This window comes from Labeo rohita, chromosome 19, assembly GCF_022985175.1.
Source record: "Labeo rohita strain BAU-BD-2019 chromosome 19, IGBB_LRoh.1.0, whole genome shotgun sequence".
NCBI classification, from domain to species: Eukaryota; Metazoa; Chordata; class Actinopteri; order Cypriniformes; family Cyprinidae; genus Labeo; species Labeo rohita.
Window position 1 is genome coordinate 7,314,230 of NC_066887.1, and position 17,581 is coordinate 7,331,810.

General features: G+C 39.6%; 1 protein-coding gene across 1 annotated transcript in view; it reads left to right on the plus strand.

Moving 5' to 3' along the window:
* Nucleotides 1-17,581, plus strand: part of jarid2b (jumonji, AT rich interactive domain 2b) — a 119,776-nt gene that overhangs the window by 68,190 nt on the left and 34,005 nt on the right. The window contains exon 4 of the mRNA XM_051137228.1: nucleotides 17,034-17,203. Within this exon, the coding sequence (XP_050993185.1) occupies nucleotides 17,034-17,203 (170 nt within the window). The remainder of the gene's footprint in view (nucleotides 1-17,033; nucleotides 17,204-17,581) is intronic.

The window sequence follows — 17,581 nt, forward strand, 5'->3', positions numbered from 1 at the left end:
TGAATTAACTTAGACTCAAACGCACTTGGTTGGACTTGTACTTGAACTTGACATGGACTTCGGCATTTTGGACAGTCAAATCTCAGACAAATAACAACATAAAATGAATGAAACTCAACTCAGACTTGTCTAGGTGGACTTGGACTCAATGCTAGTTCTCATTGTCACATTATGCTTTCATTTGGCCAGATTCTGGCACAGTATCAGAGCTCTACTCAACACTTAATCCAGTCCCAGAATGCATTGCTGAAAGCGCAGTGAACTAAAATCATGAAAAATGGCTGAAGCTGAAATTTCGACAGTAAATGCATGTCATTCAATGCTAAAAGGTGACAAAGAATTATTAAAAATGATGTATTTTTACCCACATGCCAGCTGTGTAAGTGTTTACCTCATTCAAACTCCCTTCTTTTATGTTGCACTTGGCATTATAATTTGGTATTTGAGGTCTTTGCCGTGTTACTCATTTTTAAGTCGCCCGTCTCCATTCAAACAGGATTTGACTTTGATCTGAGTGCACAGCCACATTCAGTGCTCAGTCACACATTCACATAGATGGGTGGCATTAGCATTATGGAAGACCTATTCATCAAGCCCACTGTTTAATGGCACAACTTTCATGGCGTGCCATAAACCCCCTTACAAACAGTTGCGTAGGCCCACTGAAGAGGCTTTTCTTCCTCTGGAGAGTCTGAATTAATCCCGCCACCGGCTTGGAGGGAACAAAACAGCTCTGAGCGCAGACGCCGCTTCAAAGACGACTCTGCCCAGCGCCCACCGAACGCCACACAACGCAGCGCTTCCACACCGCAGCGGCCAGACCCCAGCAGATGTCCGTTTCAACCCCCTCCTGAAAGAAACATTCACAGAGACCTTCTGTCTGGGGTTCTGTCTATCAAACCGCAAGCACCTATGGGAGATTGAGAGAGGTGGCGTGTGTTTGGGCAAAAAGCACCTGTCGGCAGTTTACCTGTCACTTAATACCCTGTTATAGTCGTTAATCAGAGCGCTGTCCTGGAGACATCATCATTAAAACAGCTTTACGTGGAGCGAGTGGGAGGTGAAAAAGAGGCGAGATGGGCAGTGGAGATTTAAGCAGGCACAAAGAAGTAGGGAACAGCAGATGCAGAATAAACGGTAAAGCACTGTGGGCCATTAAGGGCTTTGCTCTGCCCACACATGAGTGTGGCCTGCTCTTAAAGTGACAGTTCACTCAAAAATAAAAGCTCTGTCATGTATTCACACTCATGTCGTTCTAAACCTGTATGACTTTGAACATTAGGAGAGTTTTTGTAAATTGCACCCTCAGATTCCAGATTTTCAAGCCAGATATTGTCCTATCCTAATGCTATATATTTATTATTTCTTATATGTTATTATAATTGCGTACATTATAAGCCTATGTATAAAAGACAGTTTCTGTCACAGAGTTTTTTGTTTTTTTTAATTCTATATCTCACTCACTTTTTTTTCCTCACAGTTGTGAGTTTACATTTCACAATTTACAATTTACGTTTCAAATTTTTTTCTCAGAATTGCATGATATAAATTCACAATTCTGACATTTTTTTTTCTCAGAATTATGAGAGAAACTCACAATTGTGACATTTTCTCAGACGATGTAAACTTGCAATTGCAAGTTGAAAATAAAAACTAAATTTTGACTTTTTGACTTTTGACTAAATGTATCTTGCAATTCTGACTTTTTTTCTCATAATTCTGACTTTTTTCCTCAGCTTTTTCTCAGGCTTGGATGATATAAAATCGCAATTGCAAGTAATAAAATAAGAAAAGAGGGATACAAACTCGCAATTGCTAGAAAAAAGTCTGAATTATGACTTTTTTTTTTTTTCTCACAAATGTATTTGTAATAAAGTTATAAAGTAATAAAGTTAGAATTGAGACAAACTATCAATTCTGACTGTTTGCATCTTGCCATTCTGACTTATTTTCTCACAGTTCTGACTTTTTTTCCTTAGAATGACGAGAGAAACTCGCAGTTGTGACTTTCTCAGACTTGCATGATAGAAAATCACAATAGTGAGTAATAAAGTCAGAATATTGTCCTATCCTAACAATTTTAGGATTTCTTTCCATTTAATGGACTTCTATGGTGCCCGCGAGTCTTGCATGTGTTGGAAGTTTGCGTTCTTGCATGTGTGTGCATGCTGGGCAACTTATTAGGCATCTGCTGCCCACATAGGACAACAACAAGGAGTCTGATTGAGGCAGTGCCAACGTCTCTCACACCTGGCCTACAATAAACCCAAAAAGAAAGCTAGGGAGAGAGAGAGAATGAAAGGGAGGGGAGAAACAGACAGAGGCACAGGTGCAGGGGCTGGCCAGGTTGCAGGGGGAGGGATGTGGAAAGCCGTTTGGGAGACGACTGCTGTTTGCATTCCCAGGATTGAGAAATGGAGAGGCCTCCAAGTTCTGCCAAGTGTCAAAGTGGCAACTTCCCATCTTTCGATTAAAATCGCAGTTGCCTAGATGTGCCGAATACACACAAAACCCCAGTTAGAGGAGACAAGGGGGCACCAAACGTGGCAGGCGCTGAAGAGGCTTGTCTTTTTAGCGTTTATTTGTGTTTACTTGTTTGAGAACCCTTCTTAAGGAGAGGATCGTTCCAATTGTTTGTCTAGTGGCTGCGTTGTCGCTGCCAAATTACTCTTTTGTGTTGGGTCAGTGCCGCCTTTACACCATTTCTTTACTCTGGGTGTGTTGAGAATAAATTTTAGTGTGTTTCTTAAGGCCTTTTCACACTATTCGTGTCAGTGTTCACTAGTGCAACTCCACAGTCATTAAACTACAGCCGTACCCATGGCAGCACAGTGCACCCAGGTCAAGAGTTTTAACACAACACTCATGGATCAAACTGTTTTGAAAAATCAAGTTATATGTGTTTATTTTGAGGATTCTGAAGAAAATTTTTATTTTTTTTTTTAGAAACATGCTTCCATAGTATACATGTCTTTTTCTTCAAAATTGCGAGAAACAATTGTCAAATTATTTTTTAATTTAATTTTGTTTTATTTTATTTTATTTTATTTTATGTCTTTTTATGTCTTTTTTCTTCAGATTTGCGAGAAACAAAGTCAGATTGTGCTAGAAAAAGTACAAAACTTATTTTTAAATTTTTAAATGTAATTTAATTTAATTTTATTTTTTAGAAACACATGTATATATATAATTATTATTTATTTTATTTTTTCTCCCATCTGCTTCAAAATGCAACCTATTCATGCAGATATTGCCGACCATGGCTTCAGTACATACGGCTCTATAATAGCCATATTGATTTTCCTCTAAACCCGCTGGTTGCGCTACATACTACACCATCCACTCTAATGGTATAGCAGATCGATAACTGCGACAAGCGAGGCGATTAAACATGATTGGAGCGTGACTCGTGTTTTCAGCTGTACGTGGGGATGAATTGAGAGGTATAGCGTGAGAAGACAACTCTCAGGTAGGCCGTTTGGCTCCAAACTTCAGCTGATTCACAGGGCAGGAATGTCCTGTGTTTGAGGGCTGAGGTATTTGAACAGCAGACAATCGTGGCTGCCGATTGGCTGAGGCGGGATAAGTAGGAGCAGTGAGCCATAATCTCAGCTTCTGTGCCCAAAGTATGTTAGGGCTTGTCATTTTAATGTTACTGATGGTTTAAGTGAGATGAATTCACCTTGGCATGTGTGCTTTTCTATATATGCTTTTGCGGTCGCTTGGATTCCTGTCTTTTGATTGGCTCTAAAACAGTTTACCATGTTGAAAGAAGAAGTGTTGAATGGCAGCTGTGCTCCATTAACTGTGCTTTAGGTTTATTTTGGCAATACGTCTGAGTTATGAACACTGCTCTTAAAGGGATAATTTATCCAGAAATCAAAATCTAGTCATTTGCTCACACTCATGTTGTTCCAAACACAAATTACTGTTTTTTTTTTTTTTTGTTTTGTTTTGTTTTGTTTTGTTTTTTTGCTTTGGAACACAAAAAGATATTTTAAAAAAATTAGCAGAATGTCTGTGCTGCTCTTTTCCAGTCTACAATGTCTTAGAAAGCATTCTGTTGTACTGACAAGAAATGTTTCTTATTATAATCATTGTTAAAAACAATTACACTGATTATAATTTGATTATTGTGGAAGCCAATATACATTTTCTTCAGGATTCTTTGAATAGAATTTTAAGTTTAAAAGAACAGCATTTATTTTAAATAGTTCTTTAGTAACTTTATCAGCATCTTTACTGTCACTTTTGATCAGTTTAAAGGTAATTTACTCACCCCCCTTGTCATCCAAGATGTTCATGTCTTTCTTTTTTCAGTCATAAAGAAATTGTTTCTTGAGAAAAACATTTCAGAATTTCACTATATGGAAATCCTGAAATGGTTTCCTCAAAAGACATAATTTCTTTACGACTGAAGAAAGAAAGACATGAACATCTTGGAAGACGAGGGGAGTAAATTATCTGTACGTTTTTTGTTCTGAGCAAGTAGTGTGTTTGTGTTCTTTTAACATCATTTCCGAGGGAGGAAAGTGTGTGTGTGTGTGTGTGTGTGTGTGTCTTTGGTTTCATCAGGTTATTCATCAGGTTAATCCAGATTTCCACAAAATCCATTCGTGATTCTTCACAGTGGTCTGGCAGCAGATGACAGTCTCGCTCTTCACGGGCCATATGATGTGTATTGACAACAAACACAGCAAGGGCTTTTTGAAAAGGAAAGGTTCAATCTGATTAGCTAGCTTTATGCCGTTTTCAAGATTCATGTTGCACAGGTTTTTGTCAGTCTGCTATGAAACAGTCATGATAACAAGGCTGCTACGTTGAGAAGAACTAGTCTACCAAGTTTGTGATAGACATGGTTTTGAATCTGTAAAAAAAAAATTTAAGACACTTGGTAATATAAACAGAACGTCAATAAGCAAAACTATGTTAGTTATTTATTTTGGAGCTATATCCATGAAATAGTTGTGTCTGGACTGACATAAACTAGCTACATGCTTTTTTGACTTTTTTTTTTCATTTATTTATTTTTATTTTATATTTATTTTTATTACCTGTGCTGTGGTTCACAAGGACTATCATTTTGATCTAAATTAAATGCAACCATATCTATCATGTTGTTGTATGTTGGACTATTGTGGTGTAACTTATGAGATTTACCTGTTCTTAAAGGGATAGTTCACTCAAAAATGAAAACCATCATTTACTCAGCTTCGTGTTGTTTCAAATTGGCCTTCCGTAGAAAAAAGGAATATTTGAAGAATTTTTTTGTAAGCAAACAATTTTGGTGACCACTGACTTCCAGTGAATGAACAAAAAACCCACCGAGACAATAATCAAAAGGTCATCTTTTGTCTTCCTTAGAAGAATGGAATTCATACAGGTTTGGAAAGTTGTGAGTGTGAGCAAATGACAGAAATATATTTCTTGATGATTTGCTTACCCACATGTCATCCAAGATTTTCATGTCTTTCTTCAGTCGAAAAGAAAAAAGTTTTTGAGCAAAACATTCCAGGATTTTTCTCTGTATAGTGGACTTTAATAGGGACCAATAGGTTGAAGGTCCACATTGCAGTTTCAGTGCCGTTTCAAAGGGCTCTACACTATCCCAGTCAAGGAATAAGGGTCTTATCTAGCTAAACGATTGGTCATTTTCTAAAAAAAAAAAATAATAATAATAATATACCTTTTAACCCTTAAATGCATGAATGTTTAGCATCGCCGTCATCCTCAAAGTGCATTTCCACAGTACATTCAACATCTGGCTCACATTACGATTTCAACTACATTTGCAAAACTACCATTTTCAGTGACTTCAAAATCATTAGTTTGAACGCTGGCAGCTTATTCACGACATCCACCATCAAATGACAGTTACATTTATATTGTATGCCATGCAGTAATTGCTCTGCAGTAAAGCCATTCAAACCAGTTCAGTTTTTGCTGATGATATTCTTTTGTTTTATGCCTGCGGTAATAACGAGTGAAACATCGTCATTATTGTCTATTAAACAGTGCCACCTCGAGGAATAAAGGTGAATTGCACGTGCTGAGACATCAGATATTAGAATATTTTTGCACAAAAAATATACTTGCACTAATTCAAACCTCCGGTCTCTAGCGACCCTATACACTTTTTTTTTTATAAAAAAAAAAAAAAAAAAGCAGAAAACAGACATTCTTTTAAATTGTATTTTTTTTTTTCTTGTTACATTGTTTGTAATGAATAGATTAAGGAATACTAAGAAAGTTGATATCTAACTTTAAAAAATGAAGAAGGGAGAGGGTAGTGAATGACATCCCGGGTCGCTAAAGACCCGAGGTATGCATTTAAGGGTTAATCATAAATGCTTATCTTGCACTAGCTCGACACATTACATAATCACGTTGGAAAGGTCACGTGTGACGTAAGCCGAAGTACCGCCCCAGTGTTTACAAAGTGAGCAAGCAAAGAAAGTCAAACGCTCTTTGCAAAAAAGGGAAAAACAACGAGGTTGTATGATTTTTAAATTGGAGGAGAAAAGGAGAAGGAGTTTTTGCCCTATACTACCTTTTTAAGTATTTCGTGATTACGCAATGCGTGAATTGCTAGTGCAAGATGAGCATTTGTGGTTAGAAAGTATATAAATTTTATTTGGAAAAGACAGATCGTTTCACTAGATAAGACCTTTGTTCCTCAGCTGGGATCATGTAGAACACTTTGAAGCTGCACTGAAACTGCAATTTGAACCTTCAACCCATTGAAAAAAAACCTGGAATGTTTTCCTCAAAAACCTTAGTTTTTTCGACTGAAGAAGGACAGACACGAACCTCTTGGATGACATGGTGGTGAGTAAACGATCAGGGAAATTTTAATTTAGGAGTGAACTAATCCTTTAATTTCGGGTGAACTTAAAATCTCCCTTCAAATGGCACCAAAAACACTGGTTGCCTTCTCAGATAGTCACTTTCTATTTAAGGCGGCAGCTCAGGCTGGATCAGACTTTACACCAGTAGTCAAAACACTAGAGATGATCCAGCAGAACTCTCTCAGCCTGATTTTGTGCATGAAAAGCTTCCCATATCCTTGGGCTCTCCGTCTCCCTTCATCTTTTTGTCGTGAGGCGTTCTAGCAGCGCTCTGTGATGCCACCCAGCAGTGACTGACAGCGTTGGGGTGCATCGGTGTGACATCACGCATGAAGGATGTGTTAAAACAGAGGGGAGGGTGGCGTGGGTCCTCAGCGTCTGGCTCGGTGCCAGTCTAGACCACCTGTCTGAGCGCAGCACGTCTGCTCTATTGTTAAACCACACTGGCTGGGTTAAGTTGCAGCCCTGTATAAAGACTGACAGACATCTTAAGTGGGTACACGGGATTTAGACAGGGATTTTATAGGAGTGCTGGTATCTCTGTCTGTCTCGTTCTCAACCCCCTCCCCTCTCCGCCGTAGTCTCAGCAGCTTGCGCTTTCTATTACGTAACAAACAGCTTTTAGTTGCCTTTAATGAAATCATGAGCAACTGCATTAAGTATGCAGACTAGTATCCTTTCGGCATCCGTCCAGTAGCGGCTCTAGAAAGCCGTCATCGTGCAGGAACTTTATAGTAACACCTCCCAGAGTGAATGCGAGCACGGCTTAAGTTATAAATACCTCCCGAAGCCCGTAAGTCATGTAAACACGCTCACGATCACATTTAAAGCAATGGAGCTCTAAAATAGGCCTGTAAATAGAAAACAGGAGTTTCTGTTTTTACACTTAGCTTGTTTTAAATGACAGAATGCATTACTGTTATTGGTCAAGTCCTGTTCTGTTTTATTCATAGTTTGAAATATGATGTTAAGTCTAATTTGACTTGGCCACTGCATGCTTCCAGACAAATCAGTGTGAAATGTTGTTCGCAGCCCATTTTATTCCTGCGCTGTGGCATGTTCAGAGTAAAATAAATTTTTCTGAAACAAAAAAAAAAATGTTTGTTTTTTTGTTTTTTTAAGTTTATGTACTAAAATAACTAAAAGCATATATTCAGTCTATTAAGCATATGCATGATCATACTCTAGGATTCAAAACAGCCATTCAGAGAGCATTTGTTTGTCACATGTTCTGGAGTTTTAAAGAGCACTTATGAGAACTCAGCGAGGCGTAGAGCTGCTTTAAGTTTCTTACTGCCAGGCCTGTGTTTTTAGAAGCTGATGTAAAATGACTGTGGTGCTGAGAGAAGAGCTGATATCAGGCTTTTAGCGGTTGGATGTTTAGCGGTGATGCAGTGCACTTAAGGTAAAACATGATGGCTTAAATCTACCTTTATAATTGAATCTGTAGTGTGTTTAGATGCTAAGAGCTTTGTGTTGCAAAAATCCATATTGTTATTCTCTTGAGGTGCATGTTAATGTCATAGCTGTGTTTTTTGTGATGAACGGCGGCATTTGTAGGTGACCGCTGAGGGGTCAGGTTTGTATTTTTCTCGTCGTGACCTCTGTGACCTCACGTCTTTGGGCTCACCTGACTAATGAGCTGATATATGAAGGCAGAGTGGTAGGGTGCAAGGTTAAAGGTCAATCCAATACCAAACCATCTTTCATGGTATTGCTTGAGAACTTGACTTAGGTAGGCAGAAAAGCAATAAGAAATTAGCTGGAGTGTCTTTGCAGGTCCAAAGTTTATTCTGCATGTCTGAAATAGAGTGCTCCTCAGGGAAGGACATCAAAATCACATTCATGTATTCTCCAGCTCAGGGTCAGAAAGTATCTTTCACTAGTCTTTTTACTGAATCTTAGTGTTTTGACTAACATGGGAAATATTTGAGATTTAATTAACATCTACACCACCTTTCAAAAGTCTGGGGTCAGCATGATATTCTTAAAATTAAATAAATACTTTTTCGTGCTGTTTTATGAACTTTCTATTCATCAAAGAAGTCTAAAACAAAAATGCATCATGTAAATGTTTCATTTTCCACCAAAATGTTAAGCTGCAAAAAATGTTTTTAGAACTGATAATAAGAATTGTTTCTTGAGCAGCAAATCGGCATATTAGAATGATTTCTGAAGGATCATGTGAAACTGAAGACTGGAGTAATTCAGTGATTCATCACAGGATTAAATTATTAATTAAATTAAATAAAAATAAATATTTAAATTGCAATAATATTTGATTTTTTTACTGTTGCAGCCCTGGTGAGCATAAGAAACTTATTTCAAAAACATTTTTTAAATCTTAAAACCCCAAACTTTTAAACAGTAGTAGGTTTTCATCCCATAAATAAAATGTCCTCTCTCAAAAACAAAATGAAATTCCCACACAATACTTTTGATTCATTTCAGTCAATCAGTTCATTTAGACAGCTAATTTTATTAAAACGTTTTTAAAAATGATTCATTTAAATCAGAGCTCAAATAAACTGTTTGCCTGTTGGCATATTCTCCGTTAAGCTAATTAAAAAAAAAAAAAAGTTTTGATCACTGCATTATAACACAATCTCTGTAAGCATTTTCCACCTTACAGTTTTACTTTCAAATAAAACAATTACAGATGAGTGATTTAGAAGTGCTTTGCAAGTCAAATCAACTCAATCATTACAAAGAGAGAGCTAATTTAAAAGAACAATTCGTTCACAAATATTTACCCTACTTTTTATTGACCATCTAACCCAACCCTGGCTTTGTGGTTCTGCTTTGTCACCGTTTTGTAGCGATTATCATTTCAGCACTGTTTATTAGAGCGGGCTCATGAATGACCCAGAATCAGGGATCCCCCTGCACTCTCTTGGCTGCCGTGGGCTGCTCGGCACATGTGCCGCTGGCTCCTCACCGCGCTCTCAGAGCCAGCTGCTCTGCACTGGCAGAGGCTGCTGGGAGAGTTTATCAGGACCATGTGGCCCATCTGGAGCTGTTTAGCTTTAGCAGAGAGCAAAAAAAGAGAGAGAGTTAGCATGTGTACTAGAAACAGCAAGTCAGCGAGAGAATGAAAGATGTTTGGAGAACATTTGGAGAACGGGCCATTCTTCTTTATCGTACATTTTCACTTTTCTCCTTCTGGGAACATAGTAGCAAATATATGTACAAAACAGTTCAGGTCCTTGAATCTGATCTGGTGTGCGATATTCTAGTGATATCAGAACTCCACAGTCAGATCCAGGGTTCTGTCCATAAGAGTCTTGCATGCATTTATGCTTTGTATGTGGTGTAATTTTTTTTTTTTTTTTGATTGACAAGTGTTTGTGTGCGTCGCCAAACAATTTTATTAAAGCCTATATACCACAGAGCAGCTGGACATGATGGAAGATGGATTTAATGATGATGGGATGCGTACCGAGCAGATTTGAACAGTTCGATTCTAAGTAAACTATGTTAGATCACAGTCAATCTACGGTTCTTGTTTAGCTCTAAAAATACAAGTCAAATAGATGGCATATTACACAAACAGCACAAAGCAGCACAACGTATGCTGAGCATTATGAATGTCTGTTCGGCAGACACTTCAAAGCATCACATCACTGTCTGGTCGTTTTCAGAATATCAAAAGATTATAGGATTTGTCAGTTGAGAAAGGCTTAAGGCGAGGCCCAAGTTACATTTTTGGCCATGTAAATCTAAAATGCCTCTCTGTGAACTCTAAGTCCGAGATATCATACCAGCACATCAAAATATACCTACAGTGTTATTCAGTTCTATAGATCACCTTGTTGGATCCATGAGGGCTGTGCTTTTCATCCTGTTATCTCAAAGTTGCCTCCATGTTAATACATGCACATGACTGAAAACAGGCTGGATGAATCAGTGTTGCACACAAAGGGTTTATACACCCTTCCTCCCCTTTCTTCCCTCCTAAAACTCAAACATCTCTGCCCCCGGGGTCTATCAGTGCCTGCCCTCTCTTCATGGCTCCATCCATCTCCCTCCTGCAATCATTCATCTCTTTCTCCCTCCCTGCGAGCTTCTCCCCTGCTCCACTCATCTGATCCGGAGAGAGCCAGAGCCTGCTGCTGAGATTAGGAGTGACTCCAGCCGCTGTGGAATGCTTTGATGCTCCGGGATCTGTGGGGGAGGTGCTGACACCGGAGGGGTCGTCCCTTTTACCCCTGGCGCCGGCAATGTGCTTTTGTTTGTGGAAGCTCTCCAACTCCTCCTGTTCGGCATGATTTGGTGCTCTTTTTGAGGAGCGTCAGCCTTAAAAACAATCGCACACACTAGAGAGTCCATGAGTGCATGCAGTACCTGTTTTACTTTATCGTCACGCTGTGCGCTCGAGACTGTGGAGAGGGATCACGTTACCAAAGATTTGACATTACACCAACAGAGATCACAGAACACAACAGGGCACTCTGAATGAGGCTTGTGTTTAATATCCTACCGCTGATGCAGATGGGACAGCTTCAGTTGTTTAAAGTTGGCGATTTTGACTGCCTCCTGTGATTGGAGGCAGATCAAGTAGAGGAAACTTGGGACAACTTCTCAATGTGCAAATGATTAAGCATTAACACGTTTCATGTAATTGCATGTAATGTAAACCAGTTACCATGCGTGTTCCTACATGGCACCATGATATTAAACTTCATCTGGATGTTTCTGTAATATACATCATGTTGTGCCCCCCCGATTGTTCACTCCAGCTCGCAACAGCTGTTGCTTGTAAAGCAGTGGAATATAAAGGTTACCAAAGCATTTTGTCACCCCACCTTTCCTAACCTCCTACGAGCCCCAGGGATCCAGACGCTATTTCTTTCCCCTTCCGATGGGGTAAACCCAACTTCTCTTTCTTGCCGTTGTCCAGAAAGTTAATCAAAGATACAGAAGATACAGCCCCACATGTAACATCAGAGCAAGGCGTTGTTTGAAGGGTGAGGCTCAGGGATTATAGTGGGATGAATTGGGACATCCTGCCATAATCCCTCCCTCCGCGGCTCCCAGCAGGTGCTTGCCCCTCGGTTTTTTCCTTTTTTGTTGTTTCACTTGGCTGCCCATTCACTGTTTCACTCCACTTCTGTCTGGTTCTCTCCATATATTGGCCAGCTGGGCTGATCCACAGGAGGTTTGATTTACTCTGACCTCTTTGTTGTACCTGTATCTTAAGTACACCCTTACACACAGGTGGAGGAGAGAAACTAAAGACAGATGCAATGAAACTGGTGGCAAATACTGTACTTTGCGTCTGAAGGCATCATTTGAATGCAGATACAGTAAAAAAAAAAAAAAAGAAAAAAAAACTTGAGGCAGATTGGATGCAGGTACTTTAGACTAAAATCATAGATCAGGGGTCTCAAAACGCAGTCCTGGAGGGTTGGTGTCCTGCTCCAACCGCAATTAAACACACCTGAACCAGCTAATCAAGGTCTTACTAGGCATGCTAGAAACTTCCAGGTAGGTGTGTTGAGGCAAGTTGGAGGTAAACTCTGCAGAACACCTGCCCTCCAGGACCGAGTTTTAAGACCCCTGCTCTTGGAGACCTACTGTCCTAAAAAGTTTATTTCCAGCCTACTTCAACACACCTACCTGTGATTATTCAAGCTAGTTACCTGGTTAAGGTGTGTTTGATTAGGGTTGGTGCTAAACTCTGCAGGACAGTGGGTCTCCAAGAGCAAAGACCTTTCCTGTAGACCAGAGGTCTCAAACTCAATTCCTGGAGGGCTGCAATTCTGCAGAGTTTAGTTCCAACCAGCTCCTGCTCACACCTACTTGGAAGTTTCTACTTGATTAGCTGGATCAGGTGTGTTTGATTAGGGTTGTAGCTAAACTGTGCAGAGCTGTGGCCCTGCAGGAATTAAGTTTGAGACCAGTGCTGTAGACCAAATTGAAGGCATAGATCTTCAAAACTGTAGATTGAATTTCGAGGTAGTTGCTTGAAATTATAGACTGAGTTGGAGGTAGATCCCTTGGCAGCTGTAGACCAAATTGGATACGGACCTTGATTTCTGTAGACCAGTTGGTTAGAGGTAGTAATTTGAAATCTGTAGCATGATTTGGGGCTTTAGACCAATTTGGAGGTAGATGCTTGAAAATTGTAAGCCAATTTGCAGTATAGATACTCTAAACCAGGGGTCTCCAAACTTGGTCCTGCAGGCTGGTGTCCTGCAGAGTTTGGCTCCAACCCTAATTTAACACACCTGAACCAGCTAATCAAGCTCTTAGTAGGCATACTAGAAAACTTCCAGGTAGGCGTGTTGAGGCAAGCTGAACTCTGCAGGACACTAGCTTTCCAATACCGAGTTTGAAGACCCCTGCCCTAAACTGATTTGTAAACAAATACATTAAATTTGCAGATAATTTTGGAACATTTTGAAAACGTTGAAGCTAGAGGTGGATTTGGAGGATGCCACTTTGTCACTGGAGGCGGATATATTAAAATTCCTGGATGCCTTCTAGTCATTTCTGTTTATAAAATAAGAGATTAACATAAATGCACCCATTACCCTTTAAACTTAACCTCAGTCACAGCTCTTCATCATGGGTTTTCACCAAGAGCTAAATGGTAATAGGATCAGAGCCCTAGTTCCTGGAGTGACCTTACCCCGTTGTGGTTTTTATCAGCTGTAAATTATGCATGAACCTCTTGTTAAAAGACTAGCATTGTAAGAGAACCCATATCTGTCCCATTAAGGAGTGCACAGGCTGGGTAGCTCCATGGGGCTATTGTGTTGCAATGTCTCTCACCCACTAAGGAAGGGTAAGACCAGCGGAACCGGAATGCCCAGATCAGTCATTCTCATGGCCCTCTTTACCCATCCTGTCTGGAGGATGTGGTTAGATCCCATCTCCACCCTCCATCACTCATGTTGCAATTTACAGACTGCCTCTCTGTGAAAAATACAGAAGGTTCAATATATCGTTCCCTGGTTGACAGGGGAGTCTTGCAGTTGAAACAAAGTTCATTTGGAGCTTGGCTTTATTTGGACTGCATGGTGAATTTTTACAGATACGTTATAATTGGGGACAGCCACAACTCCTGGGAAAATATGTAGAGCTTCAAAACACTAAAACTCTCTAACAAGTTCATGCACTGTCTACTGCCTACTTAGGCGACTATTTTCTAAAGAAAAATCCTAAACATTATAAACCTTCACGGGTTGCTGAATTCAATCACTTTTGTCAACAGTTTTCAGTATATGAAGAAATACATATATCTATGTTTTCATTGAGCTCTATGCAATGCATTCTGGGATTGTCTTTTATCCAAAAGATGCATGTGATTTTTATCCAAGAATTTGACCAAAATTACGTATCTTCGAAAGCTTTCTACCTTTTGCAACGGCGTTTGCATTTTGAGTGTCCACAATGCTTTTACAGGCTGTCTAAGGAACTCACTAGGTTTTGGAACAAAACTATCTTTTAAGTAAACTTATATGTTTGATTTTTAAGCTTATCAGAGTCATCAGATATTATCATGACCATTCTCTTTTCAAAGAACTCACACATTTGCATGAAGCCAAACAATATCCCAGGAAACTTTCCAGGTCCTTTCCCATTCCTCTTGTGTGTCTCCCTCTTCTGTTTGACTTTATATCATGTGAGGTTTGTATTTACACTGTATAGATGTGGTAATAGACATGCATGAAGTTGTAAAGCGATTACGCTACGTCTTGTCGGCTATCCCAGCATGCATCCCTATCTCTGTCACTGGATACTTGCATGGCAAACAGTTGGCCATTATACCCTGTAATGAGGAACAGATAGGATAAATTGTCCAATAAAAGCAGGCCGTCTCTGAGATTCAGAGCAGTCTAGACTGACTCGATGAACCGTGACATCCTTCGTTGTTTTACTGGATGCTTTTTTTGCACAGCTGCATCGGAACTACTATGGTAGTTAGTTGCGTTAAAACTTCTAAAGCAGTAGTTCTCAGCTCCTAAAAATATTTAGGTTTCTTATGAAAACCATTGGAAGAAAAAGAGATTGTTTTCTTTATTTCTCCTGCAAAGTATGAGTTCTCCCCTGGACCAATCTAAATGAGGTTACACCTCTGCCTGAAACACTTTAGCAATCAATAAGTAATGGGGCAGTTGGCCAGCTTGTAAGTGCTTTGTTGAATATCTAGCAGCAACGTTTTATAGTCTAGGCTTTTTAGGCTTGTGTTTCTTGGCTGAAATCTCACTCAGCTGTCATCTAGTCCCTCCAGCTATCTCCAGTGTTATGATGAACTTTTTGCCTGCGTAATCTCCATTAATTAATGTCATTGTTTGGGTGTGGAGCTGCAGACCCCGTTTGAACAGATGATGCTTGTTTTGAGTGATTATGCGTCTTTTTGAAACACAACACATGTTTAAAGCTTGTATCCACTTCAGTTTTTCCCCCATGTAAATAAACTACAGTCCACTGTAATTTCATATTCATCATAAAAGCTTCAATTAAGATTTCAAGCTAGTCAGAATGTCTATTTTCACTTCATGCCAAATTGATGTGAACAGAAGTTGCAGAGTTTCTTCTTTTTTGTGGTGTAGCGACAGTGCCTGTGCCATCAGTCAAAGAAAAAAAGAGAGAAACAATCTGTCTGCCGAACACAGCGCTGGTGAGAATTGATTAGCGATGCCGTCGCGGATTCGTCAAAGCTGCCGGGGCTTGGCAAGCCGTCTCAGGCACGGTCCTCTGATTGAATGAGATTAATTTGTACAGGAGTGAATGATGTTTGTCTTTTACCCATCCCCCTTATTTTTGTTAATTCTGTGTGGGGAGAACATATTTGGCAGCAAACATCAGGCGTGGACTGAGGGGAGTGCGTGTGGGTAAAATGATGAAATGCAGCTGAAATGGAAAAAAAGTGTGTACACGCATGCCTCCTCTGGCAGCACGTGGAGGGTGGAGGAGGAATTGAGACGTGCGACTTTCCACTGTTTTTAGTGTTCCATGCTGTTTCACGGGGAGAACTGAACTGAAATGTAGAGTCAGTGAGTTAGACATCTCCAAAAGGAGAAGCTGTGATGAGTGAGTGTGAGAGGCCATGAAAGTTGGCAGCTTGATTTATCCTTAGTACTATTTATCAGTCATCAGCTGCGGCTGAAGCCTGCACAGTGCGTAATGGAGAACTTAATTACATTTCAAAGCCTTGACGTAAAACAGACAACATCTCGCATGTGTCCGTTACTGTCATTGTGTCAAGTCACTTGAACACAGAGAGTATGTGCACTGATTCTTTACATGTGTGACAAAAATAACAACATTTCCAATTGAAATTAATTGATGGTTACTGCAGTGTTCAGATTTTAAATGTATTATTAGAATTATGACAATCATGATATGAAATTTGTCAGATGTAAACTCAGAATTGTGGGATGTAAACCCAGAATATATCTCACAATTAAGTCAATTATGTAACAGTAAAATCTTTAAAGGGTTAGTTGACACCAAAATTAAAATTCTGTCATTAATTATTCACCCTCATGTTGTTCCAAACCCGTAAGACTTTCATTCATCCTTGGAACACAAGTTAAGATATATTTGATGAAATCTGAGAGCTTTATGACCCTGCATAGACAGCAACACAACTGACATGTTCAAGGCCCAAAAAGGTAGTAAGGGCATTGTTAAAGTAGTCAGTGTGACATCAGTGGTTCAACCTTAATTTTATAAAGCTACGAGAATGCTTTTGTGCGCAAAGAAAACAATCTTTTTTTCAACAATTTCTTCCTAGAGGTTTGGAATGACATAAGGCTGAGTAATTGCACTTTTCTGTATATTTTACCCATTCTCATGTTTCTTCACTTCAGCAAGCTTAAAAATGAGTGAAGACCTCTAAATTTGTAGCCTATATTCTTCCAGTCCTCAACTCTGTTATCAGCATTTGGATAACTATCAGAAGTAGCAGCTCTTGTGTGCTAATCGGACCAAAAACGTGTCTGAATGTGTTCCAGATCGACCGAATTAGTCATGGCAACAGCAAGGCCCCGAGTGGAGTTTTACCATCACGAGAGCAAATGCGTTAAGATGAATTTATTGCTCTGGGCAGCGCTATCAGAGTCCCAGTGCCAAGTGGGGATTTTCAAGAGAAAAGTTTTTCTAATGTGTCCATAAACTCTCCGTTATGATTTAAAATCTATTGTTTCTATTCTCTCTCTGTCTGACTCTTAGGCCCAGACTGCATGCACAGAGGAAGTTTGCTCAGTCTCAACCCAACTCTCCCAGCACCACGCCGGTGAAGATGGCCGACCCCTCTCTGCCCACGCCACTCACACATATCACATTCCTCTCCAGACGCAAGCCCAAGACAGAAGACTTCCTCACATTCATATGCCTTCGAGGTATTGCTTCATTTTTTTTTTTTACCGTCTCTCCTTCCTCACTTTACTATCCAGATATATAATAGTTTAGACCATTTTTTTTACATTCATTTTTATTTTTAATGGCGCATGAGACGGTTTGTTTGTTTTTTTGTTTTTTTTGGCATTTTTACCTTTATTAGGATAGGACAGATCAGAATTGACAGGAAGCGAAGCGGGAGAGATAGGGTGTGGGATGGGGATTCAAACTCGGGACAGACCCTATGTTTTCAGGCAGTTCAGATAAACTGAACAAGACTCTTAATGTGTAGTGTTTTACAAAGGGAGCTGAGTCGTTATGTGCCATAACCAATTAGCTTTTTGCAGCTAATTATTCTAGTTTCACCAATGCTAGATTTA